General features: G+C 45.1%; 1 protein-coding gene across 6 annotated transcripts in view; it reads right to left on the bottom strand.

Moving 5' to 3' along the window:
- The window catches only part of LOC140200357 (B-cell receptor CD22-like), a 90,211-nt gene that overhangs the window by 33,735 nt on the left and 43,156 nt on the right, over window positions 1–13,320 (bottom strand). For 4 of the 6 annotated variants that reach the window (XM_072263570.1, XM_072263571.1, XM_072263572.1 and 1 more), the window contains 2 exons: window positions 11,576–11,845; window positions 10,543–10,818 (listed from right to left, as the gene is read on the bottom strand). In XM_072263570.1, the coding sequence (XP_072119671.1) occupies window positions 10,543–10,818; window positions 11,576–11,845 (546 nt within the window). The remainder of the gene's footprint in view (window positions 1–10,542; window positions 10,819–11,575; window positions 11,846–13,320) is intronic. The other 2 variants (XM_072263574.1, XM_072263575.1) reach the window with 2 other exon arrangements.

Here is a 13,320-nt window from a genome sequence, read left to right as displayed (position 1 = left end):
CAGGCTTCCTGGCAACTATTAATAAAATACGCTTCTGTTAATGTTACCTCCGATCTGTGTCCTACACTTGGGTCCACACCCAACACCTCATTGTAACACCCCCAAGAAAGCTTTGACCTCAGGGTGTCTGCTCTCACCCCTGGTGTAACCATACTGTATAAATAAATAGCCGTTCACCTCCACTGGAAGCAGTAATTCAAGCTCCGTTGCTCAGCCCTCCCCAGTAAACTTAGCACTTGGCAATTCTGTTCCCTGCAAGCTGTTAACAATTTTGAATCCGATTGAATAGCATGAGTGCAGAGTCTTCAGGGCTAGCAGTAACTTGTATTCTTCCTGGTTTGGTCATACCCCTAACATCACTGCTGTAAAATCAATGAAAATTTAAAACAGCAGATGCTGGAAATTGATAATAAAAACAGAAATTGCTGGTAACATTCAGCAGGTCTGGTAGCATCAGTAGAAATAGAGAAAGTGTAAATGTTTCAAGTCTGGGACATTCCATCACTACTCAGAGATCTGATGAAATGTTGAGGATCTGAAATGTAAACTCCTGTTGGCCAGTTGCTCACTTGTACATTGTACCGGTTGACTTGGTTTACTTGCAGCTCTGGAAAGTATTTTTTTCCCAGGCTTAACAGATCATTTTTCCTTCTGAGCCAGAGAGTTTTCTAGTGTGTTTAAGTGAGTTCATAAACTAATAATTTCAGTTTGTTTTTCATCTTTCATGGATTTTGAGCCTTGGAACAGCATTACTGCCATTGCATTGTCCTCAGTAACTCTCTGTATACTTTGAAGAGGAAATGGGCTTGACATGGATGAAGTGGGTTAACAGCATCTGCAAAAGGATAACGTAGCTTTGTAGATAATTGGGAACTCGTGGACTTTGTGAAAAAATAACTTTCTAATGGTGTTTTGACTTTAATTTCAGTGCAACTCTAAATGCTACTGAATAATGAACTTAAATAGATTTTAAAATGTTTTACTCATTATCTTCTTGATTTATTATATTGTTAGTCTCTCTCTGTCTCGATCTCTATCTAACCATTTGGGCTGTGATGGACCATGCTGCATGACAATCATTATGTGAGAAGAAAGGTTGCAAGAAGGTTCTAGCCCATTTATGTAAAAGCAACCCAACTGAATTTGTCAAGCAATGAAATTGATAACAGAAACCCCTCTAGATCAATAACTTCTTACATTGAACAGATATCTCCACTGCCTCTGAACTTCGCTTTCCCAGATAGTTTGTTGCCGTGCAGCTATAGAACCCGGAATCACTTTGTGAAATATTTTGGAAGAGCAGAATCCTATCCTTGGAATTATAATCCTGAATTTGACCTTTGTCTCTCTTGTACCATTTGTAGGTGGCTTCAGGGTTACTGCTACTGGCACATGCCAAAGGGACAGTGTCACCTTCTGTGATTTTCGATCTCTCTTCCACTTGAATGGTTACGTTTTTGGGTGCATCTAAAAGTAAAAGATTTTATACCTTATGACTAAGAATACAGAGAGCACTACGTCTCTAGTAGGACCCGAGTCACATACAGAAGGCTGTGTCGCATGGGAAATACTGATCACACAACAGACATCAGACACTCGACACTCTTCTCCAAGTCCTGCCACTGCAAATAAGTACTGCTGTTTGAGTACCGTTGGGGGAGACGGCCTACCTGGGGGAAGCAACAGTAGTCGCACCTCTGGCACGGAGTCTGGCCCTCTGGCTCAGAAGGGTAGGGAAAGAAAGAGGTTGGCAGCAGTGATAGGGGACTCTATAGTTAGGGGGTCAGACAGGCAATTCTGCGGATGCAGTAATGAAACGCGGATGGTAGTTTGCCTCCCAGGTGCCAGAGTCCGAGACGTTTCTGATTCGCATCCATGATATCTTGAAGTGGGAAGGAGAACAGCCAGAGGTCATGGTATACATTGGTACCAACATCATAGGTAGGAAAAGGGAGGATTCCTGAAAGCAGACTCCAGGGAGTTAGGAAGGAAGTTGAGAATTAGGACCCTGAAAGGTAGTAATCACATGACAGTAAGTATAGGAATAGAATGAGGTGGAGGATAAATGTGTGGCTGAGGGATTGGAACAGGGGGCAGGGATTCAGAATTCTGGATCATTGAACCTCTTCTGGGGCAGTTGTAACCTGTACAAAAAGGATGGGTTGCACTTGAATCTGAGGGGGACCGGTATCCTGGCGGGGAGGTTTGCAAAGCCTATTGGGGAGAGCTTAAACTAGAATTGCTGAGGGGTGGGAACTGACTTGAAGTGACGGAGGAAAGGGAGGTTGGCTCACAAATAGAGAAAGCTTGGAGACAGTGCGAAAGTGGGGATAGGCAGGTGATAGAGAAGGGATGCACTCAGACCAATGGTTTGAGATGTGTCTATTTTAATGCGAGGAGTATTATGAATAAAGCGGATGAGCTTTGAGCGTGGATCAGCACTTGGAGCTATGATGTGGTGGCCATTACAGAGACTTGGATGGTGCAGGGGCAGGAATGGCTACTTCAACTGTCAGGCTTTAGATGTTTCAGAAAGGACAGGGAGGGAGGCAAAAGAGGTGGGGGCGTGGCACTGTTGATCAGAGATAGTGTCACGGCTGCAAGGAAGGAGGAAGTCGTGAAGGGGTTGTCTACGGAGTCTATGTGGGTGGAAGTTAGGAATAGGAAGGGGTCAATAACTCTACTGGGTGTTTTTTATAGACCACCCAATAGTAAAAAGGGCGTCGAGGAGCTGAGAGGGGGACAGATTCTGGAAAGAAGTAATAATAAAGGGTTGTTGTGGTGGGAGATTTTAATTTCTCAAAAATCGATTGGCATCTGTCATAGTCCGATCCGTGAAGTCCGTGTTCTGGTTTATAGTCCGGTCCATGGTTCCTTGTTCCGGGGTTTCTGGTCTGGTTTTCCCCAGTTTCTGTTGTGGACACATGTTTCTCGTTTTGGGGCTGAGACATAAATACTTCTGCTGACCAGGGATTCCCAGCTGGACTGTTTTGTCACAACGGGGTTGCTGGGAACGGATCCAAATGCAAGACACAGACACTGAAGTACAAGGAACAGGACTTGACTAGAGTAGGGATGTGACAGGATACAGACAAGGATTAGACACCAGCACGCAGACTAGGGCTTGGTCCCCAAACCAGAGACTGGACAAGGACCCAGAACCTGGGTCTTGCCTCAGGCTTGGTCCCCAGAACCAGATATGGACATGACATGACTGCAGGACTGGAGGCTGGCGTCTTGAGGCTTGAGGCTGGAGACAGGCTTGGGGTCTTGGCTCTTGAGGCCTGCAGGCTGGGGTCTTGGCTCTTGAAATGCGGAGGCTTGGGTATGGACTCCAAGCCAGAGACTGGTCAAGGACCCAGAATCTGGGACTTGATTCGGGCTCAGACTCCAGAACTAGGCGAGGATAAGACGAAGCTACAGCTTTGGACATGGCTCGGGTGAGGAACTCCTGGGTAGGGCGAGACACAAGGGCAGGTAAAGGCACATGGACAGGACTTGGATAGGACTGGACTAGGCACAGACTGGATGAGGGCCTTCCGAAGCACGGAGCCTTGGACTAGAAGAGACGGGAGCACAGAACAGAGCTGGGACCCCTCCTTGGGAACAGGACGTAGGGCTGGGACTCATACACCGAACCCTGAACATGAAGAGACAGATCACAACACAAGGTGGCAGCAAACGGCCGGACCTACCTAGCAAAGGCGAGGACACAGAGACAGTTCCCAGCACTAGGCGGCGGCAAACAGCCAGACCCACCTAGCGAAGGCGTGGACACAGAGACAGATCCCAACACTAGGTAACGGCAAACGGCCGGACCTACCTAGCAAAGGCGTGGACACAGAGAGACAATTCCACATAACAAAAGACAGTTCCTTATCTTGACCTAACAAGGCTCCAGTCTTGCTCTGATGGTAAGGCTTCAGCGATACAGGCGGGGTATCCAGGCTAGGTGAGCAGGCAGAGAGACAGGTGGGGGGGGGTGGGGGGAGGAGATAGGGAGGGGAACAGGACAGTCCAGCTGGGAATCCCTGGTTTGCAGAGGTATTTATGTCTCAGCCCCAAAACGAGAAACATGTGCCCACAACAGAAACTGGGGAAAATCAGAAACCCCGGAACAAGGGACCATGGAGCGGACCGTGAACCGGAACATGGACTTCACGGTCTGGACTATGACAGCATCTCCCTAGAGCAAGGGGTTTAGATGGGGTAGAGTTTGTTAGGTGTGTTCAGGAAGGTTTCTTGACACAATATGTAGATAAGCCTACAAGAGGAGAGGCTGTACTTGATCTGGTATTGGGAAATGAACCTGGTCGGGTGTCAGATCTCTCAGTGGGAGAGCATATTTTAGAAAGTGATCACAGTTCTATCTCCTTTACCATAGCATTGGGGAGGGATCAGAACAGACAAGTTAGGAAAATGGTTAATTGGAGTAAGGGGAAATATGAGGCTATCAGGCAAGAACTTGGAAGCATAAATTAGAAACAGGTGTTCTCGGAAATATACGGAGCAAATGTGGCAAATGTTCAGGGGATATTTGAGTGGGGTTCTGCGTAGATATGTTCCAATGAGACATTGTAGGGAACAGGAATCGTGTTGTATAAAGGCTTTTGTAAGTCTACTCAAGAAGAAAAGAAGAGCTTACAAAAGGTTCAAAAAACTAGGTAATGATCTAGAAGATAGCAGGAAGGAGCTTAGGAATGAAATTAGGAGAGCCAGAAGAGGCCCTGAGAAGACTTTGGTGGACAGGATTAAAGAAAACCACAAGGCATTCTACAAGTATGTGAAGAGCAAGAGGATAAAATACGAGAGAATAGGACCAATCAAGTGTGACAGCGGAAAAGTGTGTATGGAACTGGAGGAGATGGTAGAGGTACTTAATGAATACTTTACTTCAGTATTCACTACAGAAAAGGATCTTGGTGATTGTAGGGATGACTTGCAGCGGACTGAAAAGCTTAAGCATGTAGATATTAAGGAAGAGGATGTGCTGGAGCTTTTGGAAAGCATCAAGTTGGATAAGTCACCGGGACCGGACGAGATGTACCCTAGGCTACTGTGGGAGGTGAGTGAGGAGATTGTTGAGCCTCTGGCGATGATCTTTGCATCATCAATGAGGACTCCAGATGATTGGAGAATTGTGGATGTTGTTCCCTTATTCAGGAAAGGGAGTAGGGATAACCCAGGAAATTATACAGCAATGAGTCTCACTTCAGTGGTTGGTAAGTTGATGGAGAAGATCCTGAGAGGCAGGATTTATGCACATTTCGAGAAGCATAATATGATTAGGAATAGTCAGCATTGCTTTGTGAAAGGCAGGTCGTATCTTACGAGTCCGATTGAATTTTTTGAGGATGTGACTAAACGCATTGATGAAGGAAGATTAGTAGATGTGGTATATATGGATTTTAGCAAGGCATTTGATAAGGTACCCCATGTAAGGCTTATTGAGAAAGTAAGAAGGCATGGGATCCAAGGAGACATTGCTTTGTGGATCCAGAACTGGCTTTCCCACAGAAGGTAAAGAATGGTTGTAGACGGGTCATATTCTACATGGAGGCTGGTGACCAGTGGTGTGCCTCAGGGATCTGTTCTGGGACCCCTACTCTTTGTGATTTTTATAAATGACCTGGATGAGGAAGTGGAGGGATGGGTTAGTAAATTTGTTGATGACACAGAGGTTGGGGGTGTTGTGGATAATGTGGATGGCTGTCAGAGGTTACAGCGGGACATTCATGGGATGCAAAACTGGGCTGAGAAGTGGCAGATGGAGATCATCCCAACTAAGTGTGAGGTAGCTCATTTTTCTAGGTCAAATATGATGGCAGAATGTAATAGTAATGGTAAGACTCTTGACAGTGTGGAGGATCAGAGAGATCTTGGAGTCCGAGTCCATAGGACACCCAAAGCTGCTATGCAGGTTGACTCTGTGGTATGAAGGCATACGATGCATTTGCCTTCATAAATCGTGGGATTGAGTTTAAGAGCTGAGAGGTAATATTGCAACTATATAGGACCCTGGTCAGACCCCACTTGGAGTACTGTGCTCAGTTCTGGTCGCCTCACTACAGGAAGGACGAGGAAACCATAGAAAGGGTGCAGAGGAGATTTACAAGGATGTTGCCTGGATGGGGAGCATGCCTTATGAGAGTAGGTTGAGTGAACTCGGCCTTTTCTCCTTGGAGCGACGGAGGATGAAAGGTGACCTGACAGAGGTGTACAAGATAATGAGAGGCTTTGATCATGTGGATAGTCAGAGGCTTTTTCCCAGGGCTGAAATGGTTAGCACGAGAGGTTCTTGGACGTAGGTACAGGGGAGATGTCAGGGGTAAGTTTTTTACGCAGAGAGTGCTGAATGCATGGATGAGCTGCTGGCAGCAGTGGTGGAGGTGGATACGATGAGGTCTCTTAAGAGACTCCTGGATGGATACATGGAGCATCGAAAAATAGAGGGCTATGGGTAAGCCTAGGTAGTTCTAAGGTAAGGACATGTTTGGCACAGCTTTGTGGGCCAAAGGTCCTGTATTACGCTGTAGGTTTTCGATATTTCTATGTTTCTATGAAATGATCACTAGGCAGATAAACAAAAAGATTCAAGGACATTCTCAAAATTCCTCGTAGAAATATCCTCTATGACACACTGGAATCACAAGACCATGGGTAATCAGAAAGGTTGGGGGCTGATGGGATGATATTGAGAATATTGGGCCCTGCATCAGTGCGGAAGGTGTGGGAGGAGAGCAGCATCTCACAAACTACTGTTGATACACTCTTCAAGCTCAAAAGGCCCAGACCTTTCTTCAGTGAATTGAAGCAAGGTTTCTGGGTCAATGTACTTCAGTATACCCAGGAACAGATCAGACTTAACTACTGAGGTTGGATGTCTCAGATAAATCCCATCTTTGCTAGGAATACTTGGCAAGTCAGTGGATGAGTAAAAAAAAATCACGGTTATCAACTTAGCCCAGAGACACGTGTAACTGAGCAGATGTCTGGCTTTGTGATAAACAGATTCAGAGGGAATAGCGTGCTGATCTGTGGAGGTGTTGGAATCTCTCTGCTGCATGTAAGGAGCTTACTGAGAGCTAGGCAGCAGCTCTCTGTCATGTGCTGGCACCATGCAGCCAGATCCCAGCAAGTGAACACCAGGCTGGTCTGCAAAGTGTGACAGGTGGCATCCATTAACCAACAGTGACTGGAATGATCATGAAGGAATGGAAGTTAATGGCTCTGTGATCTCTCCTCTGTAGCTAACACACCCTGGCAATGACTCCATGTCTGAAGTGCTGTCTGTATCAGTTATCAGATTTCAATGAGAACTTCTTGTGGAAGTCAGCATTGGGAATATATTGTTCCTTTATGTTTTTGAGAGGAGAGATTTGCTCTCAGAAATTATCCTTAAGAAGGATCTACTCTCAACCTTGTTCATACTGGACTGATCTGACCCCATTTTACAAATCAGGTAGCATCCACCTTCACTTAGACCAAGTTTCAGCAGTAACCAGAACTGCACGTGTCGTCCCAGCTCTTTTACTGAGTGCCTAAAACCATGAAGGTAAACTTCTTGATTCAGCTTTCTTCACTGATCTATCCGCCTGTGATACCATTTTCTGGGAGCTATGAAACTTCACCCGAGGGTCTTTCTGTACATCAACACTGCTGCATGCAGTTACTGGCTCTGTTAGTACTAAGGTTCCTTGCTTTGTTATAGATGGGGGACAGTAATGGGGACAAGCTCCCACTATTAAATGCACCTCCAATAGCCTCTGACAACCAAGTCCATCTCCTGGTCTTCATGTGTGGCTTAGCTACTAAGCCCAACAGAACCATTTCTACTGACAGGAGACAGGACAAAGGCGGGTTACTAGTACGTTAAAACCAGTCACTTTCGGCGGGTGGGGCTCAGCAACTGTGTTTGGTTGCTCGTCTGGGAAAGGAAATCTCTGATCTCAAACCTCTGCTGCCTTGTGGCTGTTCCCACTCATGAGGGAGGCTTCGGGGGTAAACCCCAGGGGAAAAGTCCAGAACTGTAGTCCCTAAGGCCATCCTATATTGAGTTCAATGTTGACTGGCAATTCCTGTGATGCTGCTGGTATCAAACTATGTCAGTCTCTGCCTTTCCTTTGGGTTCATCAGCTGCATAGAGAGGGGGAGCTTGCTACAAGGGCAACAGCTTGCTACCATGTCATACTGCCCAGACTTGCGTATCTAGACAGCTCGGATGCAATATCCGAGGTTGACTCTGACCGACGGAGGCCTCAGGCCAGTATTTGAAATTGTAGTCTGCATTACCGCTCACCAGTATGGGTGAAGTTACATTTGCCACTGTTATGGGTAGCTCTTTCTTTTTGTCTCTATGTCTCATGTCTCACGTTTCTCTGTCTCCCTTAGTCTGTCTGTCTCTTCCTCGTCTCCTGAAATAATCCAATCGTTTAGAATCATACAATCATAGAAAAGTACAGGACAGAAGCATCCCTTCAACCCATCTAGCCTGTACAGAACCATTTAAACTGCCTACTCCAATTGCCCTGCATAAGGACCATAGCCCTCCATAACCCCACCATTCATGTACCTATCCACGTTTCTTGCAAACTTTCAAATTGAGCTTGCGTACACCACTTGTGCTGGCAGCTCATTCCACACAAGGTTGTAGCAGATGCTGTAGAATAACAAGGTGGGGCAGAAGGGTTTAGGCACTTAAACTCCTGAGGAATAATCTTGCTAACATAGAAACATAGAAACATAGAAAATAGGTGCAGGAGTAGGCTATTTGGCCCTTCGAGCCTGCACCACCATTTATTATGATCATGGCTGATCATCCAACTCAGAACACTGCCCCAGCCTTCCCTCCATACCCCCTGACCCCCGTAGCCACAAGGGCCATATCTAACTCCCTCTTAAATATAGACAATGAACTGGCCTCAACTGTTTCCTGTGGCAGAGAATTCCACAGATTCACCACTCTCTGTGTGAAGAAGTTTTTCCTAATCTCGGTCCTAAAAGGCTTCCCCTCTATCCTCAAACTGTGACCCCTCGTTCTGGACTTCCCCAACATCGGGAACAATCTTCCTGCATCTAGCCTGTCCAATCCCTTTAGGATCTTATACGTTTCAATCAGATCCCCCCTCAATCTTCTAAATTCCAATGAGTACAAGCCCAGTTCATCCAGTCTTTCTTCATATGAAAGTCCTGCCATCCCAGGAATCAATCTGGTGAACCTTCTCTGTACTCCCTCTATGGCAAGGATGTCTTTCCTCAGATTAGGGGACCAAAACTGCACACAATACTCCAGGTGTGGTCTCACCAAGGCCTTGTACAACTGCAGTAGTACCTCCCTGCTCCTGTACTCGAATCCTCTCGCTATAAATGCCAGCATACCATTCGCCTTTTTCACCGCCTGCTGTACCTGCATGCCCACTTTCAATGACTGGTGTATAATGACACCCAGGTCATGTTGCACCTCCCCTTTTCCTAATCGGCCACCATTCAGATAATAATCTGTTTTCCTATTTTTGCCACCAAAGTGGATAACTTCACATTTATCCACATTAAATTGCATCTGCCATGAATTTGCTCACTCACCCAACCTATCCAAGTCACCCTGCATCCTCTTAGCATCCTCCTCACAGCTAACACTGCCACCCAGCTTCGTGTCACCCGCAAACTTGGAGATGCTGCACTTAATTCCCTCATCCAAGTCATTAATATATATTGTAAACAACTGGGGTCCCAGCACTGAGCCTTGCGGTACCCCACTAGTCACTGCCTGCCATTCTGAAAAGGTCCCGTTTATTCCCACTCTTTGCTTCCTGTCTGCTAACCAACTCTCCACCCACACCAATACCTTACCCCCAATACCGTGTGCTTTAAGTTTGCACACTAATCTCCTGTGTGGGACCTTGTCAAAAGCCTTCTGAAAATCCAAATATACCACATCCACTGGTTCTCCCCTATCCACTCTACTAGTTACATCCTCAAAAAATTCTATAAGATTCGTCAGACATGATTTTCCTTTCACAAATCCATGCTGACTTTGTCCGATCATTTCACCACTTTCCAAATGTGCTGTTATCACATCCTTGATAACTGACTCCAGCAGTTTCCCCACCACCGACGTTAGGCTAACCGGTCTATAATTCCCCGGTTTCTCTCTCCCTCCTTTTTTAAAAAGTGGAGTTACATTAGCCACCCTCCAATCCTCAGGAACTAGTCCAGAATCTAACGAGTTTTGAAAAATTATCACTAATGCATCCACTATTTCTTGGGCTACTTCCTTAAGCACCCTGGGATGCAGACCATCTGGCCCTGGGGATTTATCTGCCTTCAATCCCTTCAATTTACCTAACACCACTTCCCTACTAACATGTATTTCGCTCAGTTCCTCCATCTCACTGGACCCTCTGTCCCTTACTATTTCTGGAAGATTATTTATGTATAATATGTATAATATTATTTATGTATAACATGTATAATAACAACACAACTGAACTTGTCACTGCATGATATTAATAGCAAATACACTCAAAAGCAACAGTTTCTTACATTGAACAGATATTTCTACAGCCTCTGAGCTTTGACTTCCCAAATAGTTCGTTGCCGTGCAGCCATAGAACCCAGAATCACTTTGCGAAATACTTTGGAAGAGCAGAATACCATCCTTGGGTGTAAAATCCTGAACTTGACCATTGTCTCTCTTGTACCAGCTGTATGTGGCTTCAGGGTTACTGTTACTGGCACACGACAAAGAGATCTTGTCACCCTCTTTGATTTTCAGCTGCGATCTCGCTTCCACTTGAATGGTTACATTTTTGGGTGCATCTAAAAGGAGAAGATTTTATGTCTTATGACTAAGTACAGAGAGTACTACATCCCTAGCAGGATCTGAGTCACTTACAGTTAGCTGTGTCGCACAGGAAATATCAATCACAGATCTGACATCAGACAGCTGACACTCTTACTCACGTTCTGCCAATGGAAGTGATCACTAGGCAGACAGCAAAAAGATTCAAGGACATTCTCAAAACTCCTTGAAGAAATGCATTCTCCCCACATACAACCAGGAATCACAAGTCCATGAACAGAAAAGATGGAATGCAGTGGGGATGATATTGACAGTATTTGGCCCTGCATCATTGCAAAAGGCATGGGCGGAGAGCAGCATCTCATAGACTACTGATGGTACACACTCTAAGCTCAAAAGGCCTGGACCTTTCTTCAGAGAATTGAAGCAAGGTTCCTTGGGTCAAGGTAGTCCAAATTATCCAAAAGGAGATCAGATTTAACCACTGTGCATTGCCTTACTCCGATGTTTGTGAAGTTCCATTTGCCACTGTTATAGGTATCTCTTTCACTCCCTCTTTGTCTTTCTGTCTTCCTCTCTGTCTGCCTGTCTCTCTGTCTCTTGCTCTCTCTTCCTCCTTCTTCTGAAATAATCCAACCCTCTCGGTTGTAGAATAGCAATGTGGGTAGGACGGATTTAGGAGATGAAAATTCTGAAGAATAACCCCACTAACTTATACAGTAACAAAACAACTGAGCGTGTCATCAGATGAAAATAATAACAATAATTTCTTACATTGTACAGATATCTCCACAGCCTCTGAGCTCTGGTTTCCAAGGTAGTTTGTTGCCATGCAACTGTAAAATCCAGAATCACTTTGTGAAATACTTTGGAAGAGCAGAATGCCATCATTGGAATTATAATCCTGAATTTGAACTTTGTCCCTCTTGTACCAGCTATAGGTGGCTTCAGGGTTACTGTTACTGGCACACGACAAAGAGACCTCGTCACCCTCTTTGATCTCTGATCTGTTCTCCATTTTAACCTTTACATTTCTTGGTGCATCTGAAAGTGAATAAATTTCATGTTTGAGGACTGCTGATACAGACAGAGTACATCCTTTGAGAGCCTAATTTCACTCATTCAGATATAATGGACAGACTGTGTTGACCACATGCCAAGCATTTCTGAGCTCAGCCACAAGAGGAGTTTATGAAATGGATAGAAAAGCAAGAATTTTTATAGACTTTCTCAGACTCTAGCTGATACAAGTCACCATTGATATCTGAAGGCTTTGGTCTATGAGCATTCAAAGTAGAAAAAAAACATTCGAGATGATACTGAGAACATTAGGAGCACATGGGTTAGAAGGTGTGCACCACCTCACAAACTGGAATGAATCCCCAGATTCGGCAAGTTGGGTGACATCAGTGGAGAGAGAAATCCACAATTAACAATTTGGCTTAGTGATGAGAACATCTGACTACATGGACAGAGAGACTTACATAGTAAAGTATAGGGGAATGGGCAAAGAAGTGGCAAATGAAATACAATGTTAGAAGGTGTTGGTCATGCACTTTGGTGGAGGAAATAAACCGGCAGATGATTATTTAGAGGGGGAGAGAACTCAAAATGCAGAAATGCAAACGGACTTGGGAGTCTTTGTACAGGATATCCTAAAGGTTAACCTCCAGGTTGAGTTGGTGGTGAAGAGGGCAAATACAATGTTGACATTCATTTCTAGAGATATAGAATATAAGAGCAGGGATATGAATTTGAGGCTCTATAAGGCAATAGGGAGACCACACTTGGAGTATTGTCTGCAGTTTTGGGCTCTTTATTTTAGAAAGGATATACTGACATTGGAGAGGGTTCAGGGAAGATTCACAAGAATGATTCCAGGCATGAAAGGGTTACTGTATGAGGAATGTCAGCAGCTCTTTGGGCTGTATTCCCTGGAGTTCAGGAGAATGAAGGAAATCTCATAGAAAGATTCCAAATGTTAAATGGCCTGAACAAATTACATATGGCAAAGTTACTTCCCATGATAGGGGAGTCTAGGACAAGAGGGCACATCTTCAGGATTGAAGGACGCCCATTCAGAACGGAGTTGTGGAGAAATTACTTTAGTCAGAGGGTAGTAAATCTGTGGAATTTGTAGCCACAAGTAGCTGTGGAAGCCAAGTCATTGGGTGTATTTAAGACAGAGATAGATAGGTTCTTGATGAGTCAGGACATCAACCGGTATGGGGAAAAGGCAGGGGAGTGGGGATGACTGGAAGAATTGGATCAGCCCATGATTGAATGATGGAGCAGACTCGTGGTGACGAATGCCCTACTTCTGCTTTTATATCTTATGGTCCTATGGTCTTTACACAGGTAGGCTCTAGCAGTTGCCGCCTGTGATGGTGTCATCCATCAGCTGGCAATGGCTGGAATAATCCTGAAGGAACAGGTCAGGGTCTCTGTGACCTCACACCTATAGTTGACACACTCTAGCAATGACATCATGTCCAGATCCCTGCCTGCTGCAGGGGTCA

This window comes from Mobula birostris, chromosome 7 (genome assembly GCF_030028105.1).
Source record: "Mobula birostris isolate sMobBir1 chromosome 7, sMobBir1.hap1, whole genome shotgun sequence".
Classification (NCBI taxonomy): Eukaryota; Metazoa; Chordata; class Chondrichthyes; order Myliobatiformes; family Myliobatidae; genus Mobula; species Mobula birostris.
The sequence above is the reverse complement of the archived record's forward strand: the minus strand, read 5'-3'. Positions and strand labels throughout refer to the sequence as shown.